Source organism: Zophobas morio, unplaced genomic scaffold (assembly GCF_036711695.1).
Source record: "Zophobas morio isolate AGI-343-1 ecotype UQ-CSIRO unplaced genomic scaffold, CSIRO_AGI_Zmor_V1 ptg000021l, whole genome shotgun sequence".
Lineage (NCBI taxonomy): Eukaryota > Metazoa > Arthropoda > Insecta > Coleoptera > Tenebrionidae > Zophobas > Zophobas morio.
In genome coordinates, this window is record NW_026972126.1 from 12208282 (window position 1) to 12228807 (window position 20526).

The window sequence follows — 20526 nt, forward strand, 5'->3', positions numbered from 1 at the left end:
CTTACGGGTTAATTTTCAGACCGGATACCTGAGCTGTGTAGTATGGAGAGACGAATCGGTGTCCCCTCCGAATTATTTAAAAATCTTTTTTTTTCAAATTTAATGGGTTATAACTCCCAAACGGTTCAAAAATCCGCTTTGGAGCTCGAAACATTCCATTTTTCTGAAATTTCTAGTCCTACGAGTTAATCTTCAAACCGTATATTCGATTGCTTTAGAATGGAGAGACGAATATGAAAAGCCATGGTATTTCGAAAGGAAAAAAATCTTTTTTTCAAATTTAACGGGTCATAACTCCGAAACGGTTCAAAAATCTGCTTTGGAGGTCCAAACATTTAATTTTTTGAAGATTCTCGATCCGTTTACTATGAAGAGACGAACATATCGGACGGTGTCATTTTCGAATTAAAAAACAGTTTGTGTTCAAATTTAACAGACGATAACTCCAGAATCATTCAATAATCGGTATTGCGGTTTAGAGCATTCATTTCCTTGAAAGTTTCTAGTTTTACTAGGTAATTTTCAGATAGGATACTCCATCCGTTTAGTATGAAGAGACAAAAACATAGGACGGTGTCATTTTCGAATTAAGAAATAGGAGTAGTTTTTTACCAAATTTATAATGGGACATAACTCTAGAATGATTCAAGGACCTGTATTTGGCAGAAGACGAACATTAAGAAATAATTTCCTAATGAAAGAACAGTACTTTTTTTCAAATTTAACGGAAAATTACCCCAAAACGGTTCAAGAATCCGCATTGCGGGGTGGAGCAATCAATTGGTTGACACTTTCTAGTCCCTAAAGTAAAAATGTGGATTAGAATAGTAAATTTTGTACATTTTAAACAGTGTTTACTTAGCAACATTTCGAAGTGACGTCAACAAATTTGTCGTGGAAATATGTAATCAGACGAATTATGCTTATCGTTTTAAAATTTCACAACAGGCAACTTTTTACTTTTTCATACTTTAAGATCTATCAAACACCTAGAAAACTTGAAATTAGCCATTCACGAAATGAACCCTATTGTAATCACGGGAAAGTAAAAAGCAAACAATGGTCAACAAAGTCAATATTGATCCAGCAATCTCGAAATCTTTTCGACAAAAATATCAACCTCCTTACTAGTAAAAATCCATTGAACACAAAAGTGCATATGTGTCAAGAGCCGCATTTTGAGCGACTGCAAGCTTCGGCTTTCCAGCACCTCCGACTGCCATATTGCACAAATTCTCATGCGGTTTTTGCCACTACTAGAAAGTAAGTATTGTCAAGACCACGTTGGTCATTATGCAATTTCGTCTTGGCACGTTTTAGAAACTCTTAGCACACCCACAACGAACTCCTCTGTGAGCAGAATTTTCCTCTTCGCCGTTGCTGACCCAAATTTCCTCGACTTTTCGTCCGAAATTCCCTCGTATCTTACCCAAATTGTACACACATACTTGATTACCGCCAGCTTTCTACCTCCGAGCCTTTTCAATAATACAGGTGAGCGTGTGTTAGCAGAGAGCCGAAGACAGTTACTTATTTCTTCAGTGTTCAGCAAGACTCCGCGCCGTTAAAGTGAGTGACTTGAGCGCAACAGCGAGCGGGAAAATATGCGAAAATTCAAGTGATTTGTAATTTTCCAAAGTGACATCTCACCAGTGCCCGGATCCACACAGTGTCCCAAAATAGTGATTTTTCCGCGGAGTGAAAATGTTACAGCCGAGGGGGAGGAGTGTCACCCTAGTGTTTTTCACGCTAGTTCTTTTCTATAGTGAAGGTAAGTGCGGACCTAGTGGCAACCCTTGCGCTGCTCCAGTCGGAGGATCGACTTTCCTTTGACATTTCAGAACTGGATTATGTAAAAGTGGTCGATTTTTACAAAATTGCGAAACGCTCCATCGAACTGTACTCGCGCAACTGTGTTTGTAAAACGGACTCTTATAAACAAAACTATGAATAATTTGGCTCATTCTTTGGATAAGACATTTTCGGTATTATCGGGTACCGTTCGCGTTACACAACACCTGTTCTTTTTATTTCAGTTATGTAAAAATATTGACTTTCTGACAACAATGCCTGAACAAGCGGACAATAATTGAGATGGACATGTTGTAATGTTTACAGAAAAAAGTGAAAGAATTGAAGCGTGCAGTCTTTACAGTTCGTGGATTTTTATTATTCAGATCTTGTCGATTCTGTGTAAAATTGGACACACGGCTTTTTTAAATGCGCCCACACTTCAACGGAAAGAGTTTTTGGGTTCGTGCTGTGAGAGAAAAAACAGTAGAAATGACGGTTTGTTAAAATTACAGTCTTTCGAAGTAAATCAGATGCTCGATGTGCTTGAGGAAGACTTACCGTAACGTTTAATACGCGTCGCAATTATATTTAAATTAAGTACAAATATAGTGTTCCGAATTGGGGCTTCCGTGACGTCAGTCTCCGACGATGAAAACCTGTGAAGCAGAAATGCATTCTGTATAATAATTATTGTAAATATGCCAATAACGTTGCAATTTAAGTACGCCGCAGTCGCTGTAACCTCCTTTTAGGATTTTCTTAGTAAACTAAACATTTCAACAACGATTAAAAATAGTCCGAGTTTTATTTTAATTGTTATTACAGAGTCGATAAACTGAAACTGTTTCACGCCTTCAGTGGACTCAAAGCCATTTATTTTACCTGTGTAGGTGCCATTTTAGATCAATTTGACAGCAAAAACTGTAACTGGCATTAACGCGCCCCGAGGACGCAAAACCTATAACATATTATTATTAATTTCGTGGAAACTTAACTTATTCCCTTGGTCAAGACGCCAAAAACGCAATTATAATCCATTTTCGCGCAGCTGATTAAGATTCGACAACATATTTCGAAATGAATATTTTACTCATTGCACCTCATTTCCAGTCACTTATAATTATGACTTGCGCAATTATAAATGCAGAAGCTAAAAACATCGGTTTATTTTGGAAATGATGTCACAAATTTACTAAAAGATCGTCGTTTTCGTTGCTCAGAGTCAAGGCCGTTCATTGACAAGGGTGACTTCAATCACCAAAACAAATGAATAAATCATGCAAAAATTTTAAGTGGGCTGTGGAGGAGGTGGCATCTCCGCACACAAAAATTCTTTTCGAGGAATTAAAGAGGAGTGTCGCATCAAGTGGCTAAACTAACATATGGTTTTTACAAGATAACCGGCTTTTTGTGCGTTTGACAAAGTTGTGTGTCAACTGTTTAAGTGGCTGACTTACTAAGACAGGTATTTGGCGTTCGCAAAACTGGAGTTATTTCAAAACGTGAGCAAATAACGTCAATGTGTTCTGAAAGCAGGATATTGAATGTCAGGATATTGTCGGGCTTAATAAGTCTTTAACGGTAGTTAATAGACGTATGTTTGCTTTAATTAATTCGAAGTTAAACTTCCAGAAAAAAGCGTTTATGTCTGTTTAATCGGCGTGTGCAAAATTTTGCAGTTGGATGCTTTCGCACAACATCAAACAGGACGGATTTATAATACCTAATCCACAGCTTTGGACGCGAAAATGGGAAAAATCATTGGTTGTTGAAACTAGAGCAAAGAAATACCTTCCAAATGAATATTCAAAGTTAGCTTGCGCATGTAAATGAGCTTAATTTATGTTCAAGTGCTTAAAAAGTTTCGTTTGGAAATTTCAATGTTAATATTGTAATTAACAGCCGTCGATTTCAAAGACTAACAATTTTTTACGACAGTCACTCTACTTTTAAATCGAAAGTTAATGTTTTTAGTAATGTGGTCTTCACATGATCATGTTCACTGAAAAAATGTTCTACTTCTTCGGAGAAAAATATTTAAACAACTTATAAATTATTTCTGATAGCAGTTTAATGTTTTAACGGTAATTCTTTGAAGCAACAATGTATTACATTTTTTCTAAGTGTACAGGTTGCTTTGAAGCGAGAGACAAAGATATATCTGCTAAAATGGCTACTGAACATCTGTTGCTGCAATTAGGGTTCTTCATACTCGTATTAAAAATTGCTTGAAATTAAAAGTAGATTTGCATTTTTTCCTATTTGTTCTGATAGATTATGATCGATTACTGGTTCGAGAGGAGTAACTGGTTGTAAGAGGCAATGATGCGCGGTTTAATTACGTGATTATCCGCTTCGTTTTACAATTAGTAGTGTTATGTAATTATCTATGTGGTTTAGTTTAACAATAAAAGCGGCACTGTTATGGAACTAATTTTTATTGTAATTGCTAAATTTACTATTATTGTTGTTCTATCCAGCACTGTTACACGTAATGACTATATTCTTTTTATGTGTATTTGATTTCGTGGATAAACTAATCTAAAAGACGTCCAGATAGATATAAAGTAATATAAAAATAGAACATCAATTTGAATAAAATAGTAAAGCATGAATAATGATCAAGTTGATTTAAAAATAATTCCATAAATATATAAATGAAGAAAGGACGAAATAAAAAAATATGTGATTTATAACCAAATTTTAATAAACAAAAAATACAAGTTTTGTACCAATAGGTGCAAAATGACCAATATTGTGATTAATTATGAAAATTCCTATATCTGTTTGTTCGAAAATGAGTGTTGAGTGGCTAAAAATTGGCAACGATCGAAGTAACCGAAACAATTAAAAACATAATGATTTGAAATTTTTCAGATGAGAACCAAAATTTAGTTTTAAGAAATTTAAAAAGACATTAATGGAATAAAAATCGGACTATTGACTATAGATTTCGAAGCGTAATATGATACATAAATACAACAATGAATAATTGCGATCACATTGCTATTAGAATCGCCAATGTTTGACTACAAAAAAATCGAAACAAATATTTAAGTTTATTCAAAAATAATTCGATAAATAAATAAAAAAGATGAATTTTCAAGAAAAATTCCTCCTTTTTTTAATGGAATTTTTATTAATGAAAATAAATTATAGTAAGTCACATATCTGTTTATTCAGGAGTTCAGGGTCCTAAAGAATTGGTAACAGTCGAAATAACCGAAACTAATTAAATATATAAATGATTTGAAATTATGTATTTCACATGGTAATTTCTTGTAGAAAAGTAAGGATTTTACAATTAAGGTCCGCCCCTCCGCTTATAAGAATAAAGAAAATCATCAGAATTGAGACGGGGCGGGTGGGCGGGGCTTACATTTTGCCTTTTTGTTTTAATATGTGTAGACTTCTTTTCACAACATTAAACTTAAACTTGTTCTAAGTTTTTTGTTGTGAAAGATGGCTATGTATATTGAGAAAAAAAAGGCAAAATATAAGCCCCGCCCACCCGGCCTATCCCAATTTTGATGTTTTATATTTTGCCTTTTTTTTGTTAACATGCGTAGTATTCTTTGAACAACACAATACTCAAAAACATGTTTTCAATTGCTTATAAAGAAATAAGTATTTTGCAGTTAAGCTCTGCTCCCTTGGTTCACGGCGAATAAAATAAGATCATCACAATTGAGATAGGGCGGGTGGGCGGGCTTACATTTTGCCTGTGTAGACTTCTTTTCACAACATTAAACTTAACACTTGTTTAAAATTAGGCTCCGCCCCATAATTGCAAAATCCATATTTCCTTGTAAAAATGTACCATTTTAACCATGTTCTAAATTTCTTGTTGTGAAAAGATGACTATGTATATTAAGAAAAAAAAGACAAACTATAAGCCCCGCCCACCCGCCCTATCTCAATTCTGATGATTTTTTTTATTCGTCGTAAGCCGAGAGGGAGCTTTCCGGTTTCAGACTGACAAATAATTGTCCAATGAAATGTTAAATATGCCAACACCATTGTTTTAAACATAAATTTCATGGTCTTCTTGACAACTTTTTTTTCGATGATATTGGACTTAATAGCGACTAGAATTTCTGGAAAAAAAGGTCAGACTTTTTAATTTTAATCAATGAAATAAATTGCTTCATATTTTTTTTATTTACTCCGTATAAATAATTCTAGAAAAACAGGAACGAATAGAAAAATTACATGCACACAGAAACATGGTTTCCTGAGAATTTCAAATAGCATTGATTTTAGAAAATTTTGGGGGTGACGGCAGCAAGTTTTTGGCAAAGACAAATAAACTACTTTGAATAAATATAGTCCAATACTATATCGTTTAATAAAAAGTCGTCTTTGAAATTTAATGTAAAAAAAATAATGTTGGCAACACCAACGAGTTCCAGTTTTACCCGGACAAATAACTGTCAAATAAAGTGTCAAATAGCTGCAATGCCAACACCATTATTTTAAAAATAAATTTCAACAAAGATTAAGCCCCACACATACCCTGATTTAAATAGTAATGAAATAAAAAAAAAATCACAATTGAGATGGGGTGGGTGGGCGGGGTACATAGTTTGCCTTTTTTTCTTAATATTCGTAGTATTCTTTGAACAACACGATACTCAAAAACATGTTTTTAATTTGTTGTAAAGAAATCAGTATTTTGCAGTTAAGCTACGCCTCTTGGTTCACGGCGAATAAAAATATCATCACAATTGAGATAGGGTGGGTGGGCGGGCTTTCAATTTGCCTTTTTGTTTTAATATGTGTAGACTTCTTCTCACAACATGAAACTTAAAACATGTTTAAAATGGAAAATTTGTATAAGGAAATATCGATTTTGCGATTAGGCTCCGCCCCATAATTGCAAAATCCATATTTCCTTGCAAAAATGTACCATGTTCTAAGTTTCTTGTTGTGAAAAGAGGACTATGTATATTAAGAAAAAAAAAGGCAAAATATAAGCCCCGCCCACCCGCCCCATCTCAATTCTGATGATTTTTTTTATTCGTCGTAAACAAAGGGGGTGGAGCTTAACTTCAAAATACGTATTTCTTTACAGGAAATTAAAAACATGTTTTTAGTTTTCAAGAAATTTAAAAAGACATTAATTAAATAAAAATCGAACTATTAGAATTGCCATGATTTAATTATGTGTTTAATAGATCTCGAAACGTAATCTGATAAATAAATACAAAAATGAATAATTGCGATCACATTGCCAATGTTTTACTACAAAAATTTAAGTTTATTCAAAAACAATTTAATAAATAAATAAAAAAAATAATTTTCAAGAAAAAATATTTTTTAAAGGAATTTTCAAAAATAAAATTAAAATTGTAGTACCAAATGACCAGTATTTTAAGACTAATTGTGCAAAATTCATATATCTGTTTGTTCCGAAATTCGGGGTGACTAAAGAATTGGCAACGGCTAATAATTTCAAATTAAAATAAAATTTTAGTAAGTAAGTAACAATGTAAATTACAGCTTAGATTCAAATCTTATTTATACAGTAATTCTCACTCGTCAAGCACAAATAATAAATTAAAAATTAATTCGACAATACAATGTTAAATGGTTAGAGTTAATAAATACTATCATTATGTCTGACGCAAAAATTTAATACACGTGACAGAGTTCATAATTGCCACTTTGGTTCACAATCACATTTCATCGAAATGGTATCAACTTTCCCCCCTTCAGGTTAGAGTGATCAATCTCGACGTCCTTGCCTTGACTAATTGTTAACTATATACAACAACAGAAATCATCTTATAAAATTTAGGAATAGTCTAATTATGACATTTATAATGACTGAGTGTGCCGCATTTTATTTTTTAGGTTCTTACTTGAAGGAAAATATTTTGCCTCTATCGAGTGTGAGTGTTGTTAATTATAATGTGTATCAATGAGACCTAAAAATATTTCTCAGTGATAAATGAGAATTAAATCACATAACACGAAAAAATACGTTATTCTGGTATTAAAAATTTAAATTGTCATTTAGTGCAACAAAACATCATTGCTTGGGTTTGCATAAAGAATTCATTTACAAGAACAGTAACTTTATGTCTGCACTACCTATGCATATATAACCATAAATCAACGAACTGATATATTTACATTCTTACGGTGAGATTAAAGACGACAAAAATGACATTCTTAGAAGTTGTGACAACAATTTGTATCCTTCATAAATTAAATATTTATAAATGCAGTACGTTTCACCACTAAAGACTTAATTTGCGAATCGGAAAGTATGAGTGTGCGTATGTAGGTAGCAGAGAGGGCGTCCAAATAAACAGAACTTATGTAAGTAATCAACGTCGTCATCCGTTCTGGAGAAATTTCACCCGCAAATATTTGAAATTTTTTCACAGCGGACTTCGATCACACTTTTTTTTTAGACAATCATTTATTAAATGTCAATTAGATCAATACAAAATTTATCATAGTAATAGTAAAAAAAAAACTATTTCATTATAGTGACACTTTCTTGAAATGTCAGTTGACGAAACTGATTTCGTTACGGAGGAAAGGAAAGTTAATTGATCTCACGACAGAAATTTACCCATTTACGGAAATCGAGTGATCTCTGAAGATTAATAAATAATTTTTCGAAACGTTGGGCAAGCGCTCATGATTTATGACCACTTTTTGCCTTCTGTAACATTTACGAGCTACCAAAAAACTCTTTGACAATACCATTCCAATAAGCTTCGATAGCTGGTATTTGATTAATCCGCAAATGTCAACCGTGAAATATAGTAACTATGGCGCTAACAACCACAAAAAACAAAAATGTTAATACGGATTGAAAGTTGTATCAGTAGGCCATGGACAAAAATCAAGGACATCAATCTCAGTGTTTGTGCATCACAAAATTCTCCAATTAGGAAGGATACGATTCGGGCGATTTAACAAAAATGTCGTCATTATTAGCTATATAAAACGTTATTTTCCTGACTACAGACTTTTCAAAAAACAATCAGCGGCTTGCGTCACCTGTCTTTACATAACCACCATTTGTCCCTTGCATTTCCATAATACTGAAACATACCACGTTGTCACCAACGTGTTATTGACACTCCCCGAGAGATTTTTATCCTATTTATATGCTCACATTACATCCACAAGGTCACTAATCCCGTCCCACACCCATACGAATTGAAGATGGCCGCTGGTTGCATAAAATCTAAACTCTTATAAGTTATGGAACTTTCGCTGAAATCCGCAAGACGATGTCTTCAAGACGCTGCTTACTTCCTGTAATTCCATCGGTGGCGTAACGTGATTTACTACGTCGATCAGAATTGAAGAAAATTCAATGTCTGCAGACATTTAACGTTGGACTAACTGTACTACGAGCAGGTGCATACGGAACACTTCCGGTTTAATTGAAAGTGTTGTCAACCTAGTAAAGGACCGGTTTCGGCCAAAAAAGTTCGATACTGCCGGCAAGGGAACCACGGGCCACCGCGTCCACCAGACCTGACTACTGCACGCTTTTTTGTATGGGTTATAATTATGTCGTTTAAAAATTGTAATATTTCGGAACGTGAACAGTTTTAATTATTATGTTTTCCTGGTGCGCAGATCGCGGAGTTTTTACATGTTGTTCGTGTCACGTCAGTCCAAAGCTAACGCATATTTTATTCATAAACTACCCTATTATGACAAGTCTTGAAATTAAAAAAATTGCGTAACATTCACAAAGAATGACAAGAAAAAATTGCTAGTGTTTTATTTAGGTAAAAATAGAAAGTTGGGGGCATAGCGCGGAGGCGGTAATCGCATTAAAGTTAACAAGAGTGAAACAAAATATGGAACACCCGGCATACGTGACGTTTCATTCTTTAACATAAATAAGAACGTGTGAACTTTATCAAATACCATTTTAATGTGATTAAAATGGCCATGAGACGTTTTTATTACATGATAGAAGAAATAACACAACTCATTATGCACTAATTATGAGATTAATAATGCGTTTTGTGGTGTACCGGGTGTGCCAGGATTTTTTTTAAGGTGGTAACTTCTTATTTATAAGGACTAAGTTTAAAGATATGTGGACAGTTTGAGAAAAAAAACTTCTATGCAAGTAGTATCTATTGTGCAACATATTATTAAACTTAGCTTTTATCACGTCTCGATTAAAAACAAATGAACCACATTCTATTAAATAAATTTTGGGAGATTCCATACACGATGGTTTGACGTAATGAAAACATTCCAATGGAAATTCGTAGTATAATGTTATGAAATTGCTTTAAGTCATTATAGTGCGATTGTAAACAAAATTAACTTTTCTTGGACAAGTGGTAAATTGAAAGCGCTGTACTATAGTAGAACATTTATTATGAGTTTAATCAGAGGAAAATGAAGCTTTTAATTGATACTGAAAGGTTACCATCACCTTCAAGTGTAAATATTTGTGACCTTTTTAGATTAATTATTCTTTGATTATTATCAATCTGTACATGTTCTGGATTACATATACAGGGTGTTACAATGACCTGGCGGCTGAAAATTACGGGGTATTAAACAAAGTTCACACATTCTAACAACACATTTAGAACTACAATTGACAAACATTTTTAAATGGAGCACCTGTATCTTACTACGTTTTTGAACTTATCTCTGCTAATCCAAATCTCAATAAATTTGCTATCGAAGGAAATGTTTTAGGATAAACTCAAAAAGGTTATAATATACAGTCTGTTCCATTTGAAAAATGTGAAAAAACTGACAGTTTGTTTCGAAAGAGCAACAAAAACACGGTCAAAGACAGTCATGGATTTTTGAAAGTTTGTCTTTTTCAATATTATGGGAATCTACATCAAAGAAAAATCTTCAAAAATCCATGGCTGCCTTTGATCGTGTTTATTGCTCTCACGGTATATTTCATTGCCCTCCATAAATAAACTAAAATACTCTTCACTTTTTTTTATTAACTAAAAATGTTCAAAACTACAGGTCGCCATTTTTAAATATGACGATGATGAGAATTTTCACATAAAAATAAAAATATATTGACCACCGTTTGCTTCATATTTAATTTTCCTTCTTCTTGAATAAGGCCGAACTTTAATAAATTTATAAAAATATACAGGGTGTGTCACTAAACGCCCTTGATACTCAAAAACATGGTAATTTCTTGTAGAGAAATAATAAGGATTTTGCAATTAAGTTCCGTCCCCTTGGCTCGCGACAATTAAAAAAAATTATCACAATTGAGAGAGGGTGGGTGGGCGGGGCTTATATTTTGCCTTTTTTTCTTCATATATGTAGTCGTTTTTTCAGAACAAAAAACTTAAAGCATATTCAAAATGGTAGTCTTCACTTAGTTTTTTATTTCTCGTGGAGAAATAAGGATTTTTCTATTCAGCTCCACCTCCTTGGCTCACGCCGAATAAAAAAATCATCACAATTGAGATAGGGCGGGTGGGCGGGGCTACATTTTGCTTTGACAAAGAATTGGCAACGATCGAGTAGTCGAAACAAACTAAAAACATAAATGATTTGACATTTTTCAAGTTAAAACCAAATTTTAGTTTTCAAGAAATTTAAAAAGACATTGATTAAATAAAAATAGAACTATTGGAATTGCCATTATTTATATGATTGAATAGATTTCGAAACGTAATGTGATAAATAAATCCAAAAATGAATAATTGCGATCACATTGCCAATGTTTTACTGCAAAAAAATCGAAACAAAAATTTTAGTTTATTCAAAAACAATTCGATAAATAAATAAAAAAATGCTGGCTGCGTTTGATCGTGTTTGTATTGTTCTCACGGTATATTTCATTGCCCTCCATAAATAAACTAAAATACTCTTCACTTTTTTTTAGTATCTAAAAATGTTCAAAATTACAGGTCGCCATTTTTAAATATGGCGAAGATGAGAATTTTTAAATACGACTGTTGTTTCACATAAAAATAAAAATATATTGACCACCGTTTGCTTCATATTTAATTTTTCTTCTTCTTGAATAAAGCCGAACTTTAATAAATTTATAAAAATATACAGGGTGTGTCACTAAACGCGCCTTCTTCTGTATCTCATTAATTATTAGAAATAGAAAAAAGTTGAAAATCAAATTTATACAGTTCACTGAGGACTGACTATATTTTATTTATTTTTAATTATATAGAGTATTCTGTTCTTAAAGCGTAACGCAGAACTTTTTATAGTTTTTTTTTAAATAAAACATCCTATATATTTTACATATTTTAGTTGACTTCTTCTTAGGCTTTACAACTAATTTTCTTGAAATTTTTTACCAATGGAAGGGTTCAGGGAGGGTGGAGGGATAAATAAAGAACTTTGTTGTAGTATAAATAAAATTGAACCTTCTTGTACAGAGTGTTTATAAAAAAAATAATTATTACAATTTTCAAATATCGATATTTCAATTTTTATAAATATAACACCCTGAATTTTATTACTGCATTTTATTCTGTTTTTGTCTTTTTTCTTTTTTCTTTAGTATTAGAAGAATTGGAACTAAAAATAGAAGAACATACAGTAATAAAGTACAGGGTGTTCTATTTGAAAGAAGCTGAATTATCGGTATTTGAAGATTATAAAGTTTTAGATTCTTTTATAAACCCTCTGTATATTAAAATTTAAAATAATTGGTGCCACAACAAAACGTGTAGCCTTATTTATTCCTTCATTGGAATAATCTCGCAACGTTGCACTGGAAATTTAAAAATAAACAATGGTTATAAAACCTAGAAAGAGGCTAATGAGAAAACATAAAAATATATAGGTGTCCTGTTGAAAGAACTATGCCTAACTATTTTTCTATCTCTAATAATAATAATTAATTAGATATCGAGGACCGCACATTAGTGACTCACCCTGTATATGGTCATACGTTTAAAAAAATATAACTATAAGGGGTAGCTTTCAGCCAAATTCTCCGTATGTTTGAGATTAATTTTAGCCCTAAATGACTTTTATTACATATTATTCAAACATTTTTTTCACTGCGTCAGCTTATTGTTACCAAAGTATTGGGACACCTGTATGTAATCTATATTTTTAACTTATGCAGATTTTTTAAAATAAATCACTTTTTATCCTAACAATTTAATTAAAAAAACTGTTATTATTTATTTTTATGTTTATACCAAGACACCAAGAGAGCAATAAAAATCACGAACGAGACACGGATTTTTGAAGATTTGTCTTTGATAGACTTTTTTCTTGTCAGATTACCGCCAATTTAAAAGTTTGAGTTGAAAATACAACGATCAAAGACAAACTTTCAAAAATTCATTGCTGCCTTTGATCGTGTTTTTTGTTTCTCTCTCGATATTGTAGTTTTAATTACAGGATTACAGGATTATTCCTTTGATATTTTTTTTTTTTTATAAAACCACAAATACATTATTTTTCCTCTGTAAATACAATCTGGGGACGTACTGTATATTTATACACTACATTGATTAAATACATATAGATAGACCCATGCTATTGTTTGGAGCGAACAGGCCAACGGCCGGCGAACAAGAGATGGCGCACCAACAGTCGGCCGTCAAACGCCGGCGAAAAGCTTGGACACCAATCGCGCGCGTAGATAACCCAAATCGCAGCAACAATACATTTAATAAAGCTACCACTCGACAGAGGGCGACGAAAACAATGTGTAAAAATCTCATAGTAACCATTTATATAATTTGCAACGTTGCCAGATGAGCCTAGCACAACTTTGCCGTTATTTCTAGTCGATTAGATTTTATTTCGTTTAAAAGTTTCTGGTGAATAAATGGAATTATTATAATGAATAAACAATACAAACAAATTATTACTTGTTATTTTAAATACTTGTTAGTGTTGATGAAAACATAAATGGTAATTAAAGTTATTCTAAATACGGTCCGGTCCGGTAGCTCAAATTTTACAGTACGAGTGATATGTTTCAGGACGAGTAGGTAGCCGAGTCTTTAATTTCGAAACGAGTACTGCGAAAAGAGTTACCGGACGTATGTTGTTATGTATTTTATTTCATACTGTCAACATACTTTTTTATTCGATAATATTATTATTATTTTGAGAAAAAATCCAAATCGAGTCACTTTTTCTGACATCGTTAGCAACCGCTCTTTGGTAAATGTTTTAATTTGTTTATTCGTGCAAATCAGCATCATATGTTTAAACACATAGTACTTATAACACTTTACAGGACTTATTGTTTTGTATAATCCGACTCGATGGACGAATGTTTTGTGCAATCCGTCTCGAAGGACCAATGTTTGTGCAACTCGGCTCGTCCTACCAGTATTTTTTGTAATCTGGTTGATACGACAATGTGATACCGAATTGTACTTTGATATTGCTCCAAGGACCTTTGTTTTCTTGCGTGCGAGATAATAGACAGCGTTCGGTTTCGATGTTTAATACAGGACGGTTACAGAAGTACTAAATTTACATTTGTATTTACAATAACAGGTAAAGCAAAAGAGACCCAAAAGGGTCAGTGGCCGCTTCCGGAAATGGAACACTTGTCCTTTTTGGCTCAATTTTATCGGACTTGTCCGTTTTTTTGATTTTACCGGAATAGTTCGATCCAGTAAAACGTCAAACTTGACATAGTATGAAGTAAAATAAATAAATTTTATGATGTAAATACAATTAAGTGTATCGATAATAATTCGCTACTGAAAATTTATTGAAATATAATTTGTGTTAAAAAAAGATGTTTGTGGTTTTATGGTTTATTAAATGTAATTAAAATAAATAATATCAAGAACTTGTATTATATATCAAAAACATTCATTGTAAATAAGAAAATTATGTAAATAAACCATAAAACCATACAAAATTTTCCTGCGACCTCTATTCAAAATCCCAGTTTACCAATAGGAATTAAGGCACAAAGATGTTTCACTGAATTTATTACCGATTTTTCAAGAAAAGTATGCTTATAAGCCTATAAGCGTCTAATGGGTTAAAACAACAAATAATAATCACAATTTATTTGTTTTATGTGTTCATTACAATAATCCCATTTATTTACCAGAAACTTCTAAATGAAATAATATCTGGTTGACGAGAAATATCCGCAAATTTGTGTTAGGCTCATCTGGCAACGTTTTCGGTAGGTAGGTATCAATGGAATAATGCGATTAGGTATACTGACCGTTTTAAGGAGTGCTCGTCCAATGGTGCGTAAACTAAAAGATTTGGTAATTTTCTTGGAAGAGTTTGTTTCTTCAATGAAAATTTATGGTTTTTAATTCTTCGGCCGCTTGAAAGTCTCGCCATGTGAAAATAGATTATTTGATAACCTGTTTCGTAATAATTGTAAATACGAACAAAAGCATATTTGCATATTCTAAACAACTGGCCATATCGATTCCAAACTTGTACAGATATGTTTTTTATTGTTTCTGTTTTCAATGAAATAAATTTTATTTGCAAAATACCTAATGTCTAACGACATATCACGCATACATACTACCCCATTTACTATGTTTTCAATCTGTGCATTTTTCGCTTCATTCGTAGGAGCCAAGTAAGAAGTATCAGTGAGACCGGCGGACTTTCAATAGCTCGTAAATGAAAAGATTTAGTAAAGTTTCCTAGAACAGTCTGTCTCTTCATAAAAAAATTTAGACATTTTTACTATGAAATATAGGTACAATACGGTATATTCCACTGTTTGTTTTCTTTGAGATACGACTAGTTCTTGTGCCGAAGTGAAACACCAAAAAGTCTAAAGTCCGGAAATCAGAGTGAATTTTAAAACACATAAAACGACTTCTTTATTTATTTAAATATTGTCCTGTAACGTCCTGTGACGTGGAATGGAGTTTCTTAATGTACAAAAGTATGTTAGATAATAACCGAAAAATTTTCTTGATTAAAACTAAAGGAAACACAATTATTACTTGGAATAAAAATAAAGAATATCAAGAACTTGTGCTATGTATTAAAAATATTTAATTTCAAATAAGTAAATTATGTTAATAAACCATAAAACCACAAAAATCTTTTTTTAACACAAATTATATTTCAATAAATTTTCAGTAGCGAATTATCGATATACTTAATTGTATTTACATCATAATAGTTATTTATTATACAAGCGGTTAAAGTGAATGTTTAATGAGCGGCCAGTTTAAGGCGAGAGCGGCGCATGCCGCGAGCGCCTTAAGACCACGAGTTACACATTCATTTTAACCGCGAGTGTAATACAAACTTTTATTCAATTTTGACAACCCCAAGTCCCAAATTGTGAAAAAATTGGTGATTCAAAGTTCACATTCGAGAAACGTCAGAATTGACAGCGACCAAATAAAAGTTTTATATGCGTAGAATTTAGGTTACAATATCAGGTGTGTGTGTGTAGTATGTGACTCTGGCGACGGTGTTTGTTTATTTTAAACAAACTAAAATTATCGAAAAATTGCAAAATCATGCAAGATTCCAACGGCAAAACTTGCTCCCAAAAAAGAGCAAATCAGAAAGTGTATCAAAAGTTCCTTAGATGGAAAGAGCAGCAAGGCATTGGAGAAATTACAGAAATGGTAAGCATGGTTTTAAAACAGCAAAATAAAAATTTTATTTCGCTAGCGGTTTAAAAATTTTATGGTGCTACCGGATAAACCAAAGCTTTAGTGGCCTACTGACGGCAAAATAAACGTTTGTTTACATGTCAAAATTGAATAAAATTTATTTATTTTACTTTATACTATGTCAAGTTTGACGTTTTACTGGATCGAACGATTCCGGTAAAATCAAAAAAACGGACAAGTCCGATAAAATTGAGCCAAAAAGGACAAGTGTTCCATTTCCGGAAGCGGCCACTGACCCTTTTGGGTCTCTTTTGCTTTACCTGTTATTGTAAATACAAATGTAAATTTAGTACTTCTGTAACCGTCCTGTATTAAACATCGAAACCGAACGCTGTCTATTATCTCGCACGCAAGAAAACAAAGGTCCTTGGAGCAATATCAAAGTACAATTCGGTATCACATTGTCGTATCAACCAGATTACAAAAAATACTGGTAGGACGAGCCGAGTTGCACAAAACATTCGTCCATCGAGTCGGATTATACAAAACAATAAGTCCTGTAAAGTGTTATAAGTACTATTATGTGTTTAAACATATGATGCTGATTTGCACGAATAAACAAATTAAAACATTTACCAAAGAGCGGTTGCTAACGATGTCAGAAAAAGTGACTCGATTTGGATTTTTTTCTCAAAATAATAATAATATTATCGAATAAAAAAGTATGTTGACAGTATGAAATAAAATACATAACAACATACGTCCGGTAACTCTTTTCGCAGTACTCGTTTCGAAATTAAAGACTCGGCTACCTACTCGTCCTGAAACATATCACTCGTACTGTAAAATTTGAGCTACCGGACCGGACCGTATTTAGAATAACTTTAATTACCATTTATGTTTTCATCAACACTAACAAGTATTTAAAATAACAAGTAATAATTTGTTTGTATTGTTTATTCATTATAATAATTCCATTTATTCACCAGAAACTTTTAAACGAAATAAAATCTAATCGACTAGAAATAACGGCAAAGTTGTGCTAGGCTCATCTGGCAACGTTGCAAATTATATAAATGGTTACTATGAGATTTTTACACATTGTTTTCGTCGCCCTCTGTCGAGTGGTAGCTTTATTAAATGTATTGTTGCTGCGATTTGGGTTATCTACGCGCGCGATTGGTGTCCAAGCTTTTCGCCGGCGTTTGACGGCCGACTGTTGGTGCGCCATCTCTTATTCGCCGGCCGTTGGCCTGTTCGCTCCAAACAATAGCATGGGTCTATCTATATGTATTTAATCAATGTACACTATTAGAAAATAAATTTTGGTAACAAAATGGACGCAGAGTGACAAACTGTGTAAAAAAACAACATTTTATTTATAAGTTTAATTTCCAAACAAAATTCTTTTTTGTGCAGAAAATAAAGTTTTTCACACACCAGTACTCAAGGAGGAAAAATCCCACGTAATACAAATAAACAGTTCATTTAGTAGATCACCACAATAGAGCACTTTGAGACTAAATTCGTTATTTATGCAACAAACGTACCGAAGTGTGAAAATTGTCCAATTGTTAACATTGGATCCAGGTAAAACCGCATCAAAAACCAAATAACGAGTAGGAGTTTCTTGTACAAAACTGCAAACATTATTCAGATATTTTAATTAGTTTAACTTCATTCGAATAAGTGCCAGGTTGCGTACGAAACGGTTGCTATAGAAGGAATAAAAATCCATCCATGCTTGTTGTATTATCAAATAAATGGGATGTATGTAAGTGAATTGCTAAATCTGGTCTGCGAAGAATTCACTTTTTCGTCGTTTTGATTGTGAAATGCGACATTTATTGCACTAGTTATAAAATGGGCTTCACTTGAACATCGAAGTGATAATAAAAATAAAGTGGTTTGGCAGTACGAGGACAAAAAAATGGTTTGAATTGGCTATGAAATACTAAAATAAAAATTACTTAATAGATTAATGTTCATATCGAATAGAACTTTAACCGCTGTGATTTATTTAGCTTTAAAAATTCGTTTGGCGTGGTCCTATCTTTTATATTATTATTGTTATAGCATTAACATTTATGTTAAAATATAAGACTATTATTTATATCGGTTCCCTTCGCAACAAGTCACGCCACGCCACTGCGAGGGTTGACGGATTTTTCAAGGTCCGCACTTTCAGTTTTGTTTCTTTGTTATTAACAAGCAATAAGATTTCGTAATTTCTCTTTGTCCGGCCGGTAGCAGGCAATAAGTTTCTCTTAGCCAATGTCCGACAAAAAGCCGTCATAAGGGTGAAATCTCGTTGTTGTCTACAAAGCCACTTTGTCCGTCACTGTTCCGGTAATTATAATTTTTTCAGCACGTTTAAGCAGAACGTTCAATATTTTAGAAAGTATAAATCCGAGGCTACATTATTGTAATCGAGTATGTCACAAATATTTCCGGAATTCGGCTGGCAATTATGCTAATCGTGTGAGATTATTGTTAGGCCTATCGCGGTCCGCCTCAAGATTTTCGATTATGCAAGAATAAGTCATTAAACTTATTCGCATGATATAAAAATCGTTCTAATTTGTTTAAAATGATGATACCATAACGAGTGTGACTCGAAAAACAAAGCTTTCTTCTTCCCATTGCGTTACTTAATATTTTGTGGGAAGTTTTTGCATTGAGAGTACTCACGAACTAATTTTTTTCGAACGTCGCACTTTTATATAAATATTACGTCCTCTCGGTCGCGTTTGTTACATTGCGACGATTTTACAATAATATTTCACATGGGTTCATTTTGTCTGCTTAGAAAGTTAGGGAGTGACATCGAATTTACATTTTTGGTCTTACATAAATCGAAATGTTAAATAGAGCTGTGCGGCCTGATTTCCGACAGTTTCAAAATAAACATTCTAGTTATTTTACAGTTTTTGTGACGACAGCGGAATTTGCAAAAATATGCTTTAATCCGATGCTTTCTTAAAAAATTTATAATTGGATCGTGTTTCTCAACTTCACGGTGTACACCTTGATCCGGCATTGAAATCACCATAGTGTGACCCTTATTAATATTTTTTCTCGAGCTGCGTATTGTTTTGGTCGCTCCTGGATTTAATCAGAGAAATTAGGAATTAGTTATTTTTGCATAATTTTCGTTTTTGTTTTATTTTTTGTTTGCGTAAAATGAATGATTCGATTTTAAAAGAAAAAGCTCGTTTAACCAACGATTTCAAGCTAAATACGTGTTTCTATACTTTTGCTATTGTTATTCATTTGTTGTAACAAGACATTACCTGATTATGTTGATTAGGCATGAGTCATGATTTACTGATTTTTTAAATCAAGTGTTACGTTTTAAAGTGATTGTAATATAATTCTGTCCATGTGCGTTAACAACAATGACGATTTTAAAACCAAGAGCACTAAACTAAAACCCTAGAAAGAGTTTTGCAGTTGTCAGACATAATTTAATTAGGGACGTTTATTTTCCATTTTTAGATGCCATTACAACAACGAATTACCATATAACTGGAAATAATCTCGTCAGGCAAGCATTTTATAAACGAGAAATTTAAACATCGCTTGAAGTGAAAGAAAATACAACCGTAATGAACCGGGAGAAAATAGGCGCTAGTAATTCGTAACGTCTTGATCTGGTATCTTGACAAAAGAGCTCAAATCATCGATTTAATTTGACTTTCTTTTGACATTGCTCATCGTCTGTGACATTACAATGATTTTAAGTTTGTTTTAGAATGATCACTCAGTTTTTCTTAATTGTCATTCTATGCAATAAAAATATATACAATTTTCTGTGTAACAAGTACAGTATAAAACACTGAGTGTAAAACAACGCTAACGTAACACATACTTTGTAAATATTCAAATACAAGGAAGTTGTAAAAGACAAAGCAGACTGCAATGCGTTCCCAACAACTACGCGTACAGTTAGAATTAAAAATATGGAAATACTTCCTTTCTGGACAACAAAGACTTGGGACATGACCGTAGGTTAAATTTTGTATTTGCATATCAAATGGGGACACGTCGCTGGCGATAGTTTTAAAACTATTTGACATATTTTAAACACCGTTAAAAAGTGCATGCAAATAATTTTGGCATTTAAGACGACGAAAATGCTCCAAGTGTCCTTGCTATTCAACACTCTGCCACTCTAAAACGG

General features: G+C 32.8%; 1 protein-coding gene across 1 annotated transcript in view; it reads left to right on the plus strand.

Moving 5' to 3' along the window:
- Positions 1-1555: 1555 nt before the first annotated feature.
- The window catches only part of LOC135132265 (mucin-2-like), an 85266-nt gene continuing 66295 nt past the window's right edge, over positions 1556-20526 (plus strand). The window contains exon 1 of the mRNA XM_064060296.1: positions 1556-1771. Coding sequence (XP_063916366.1) covers positions 1705-1771 — 67 coding nt within the window. The 5' untranslated portion in view covers positions 1556-1704. The remainder of the gene's footprint in view (positions 1772-20526) is intronic.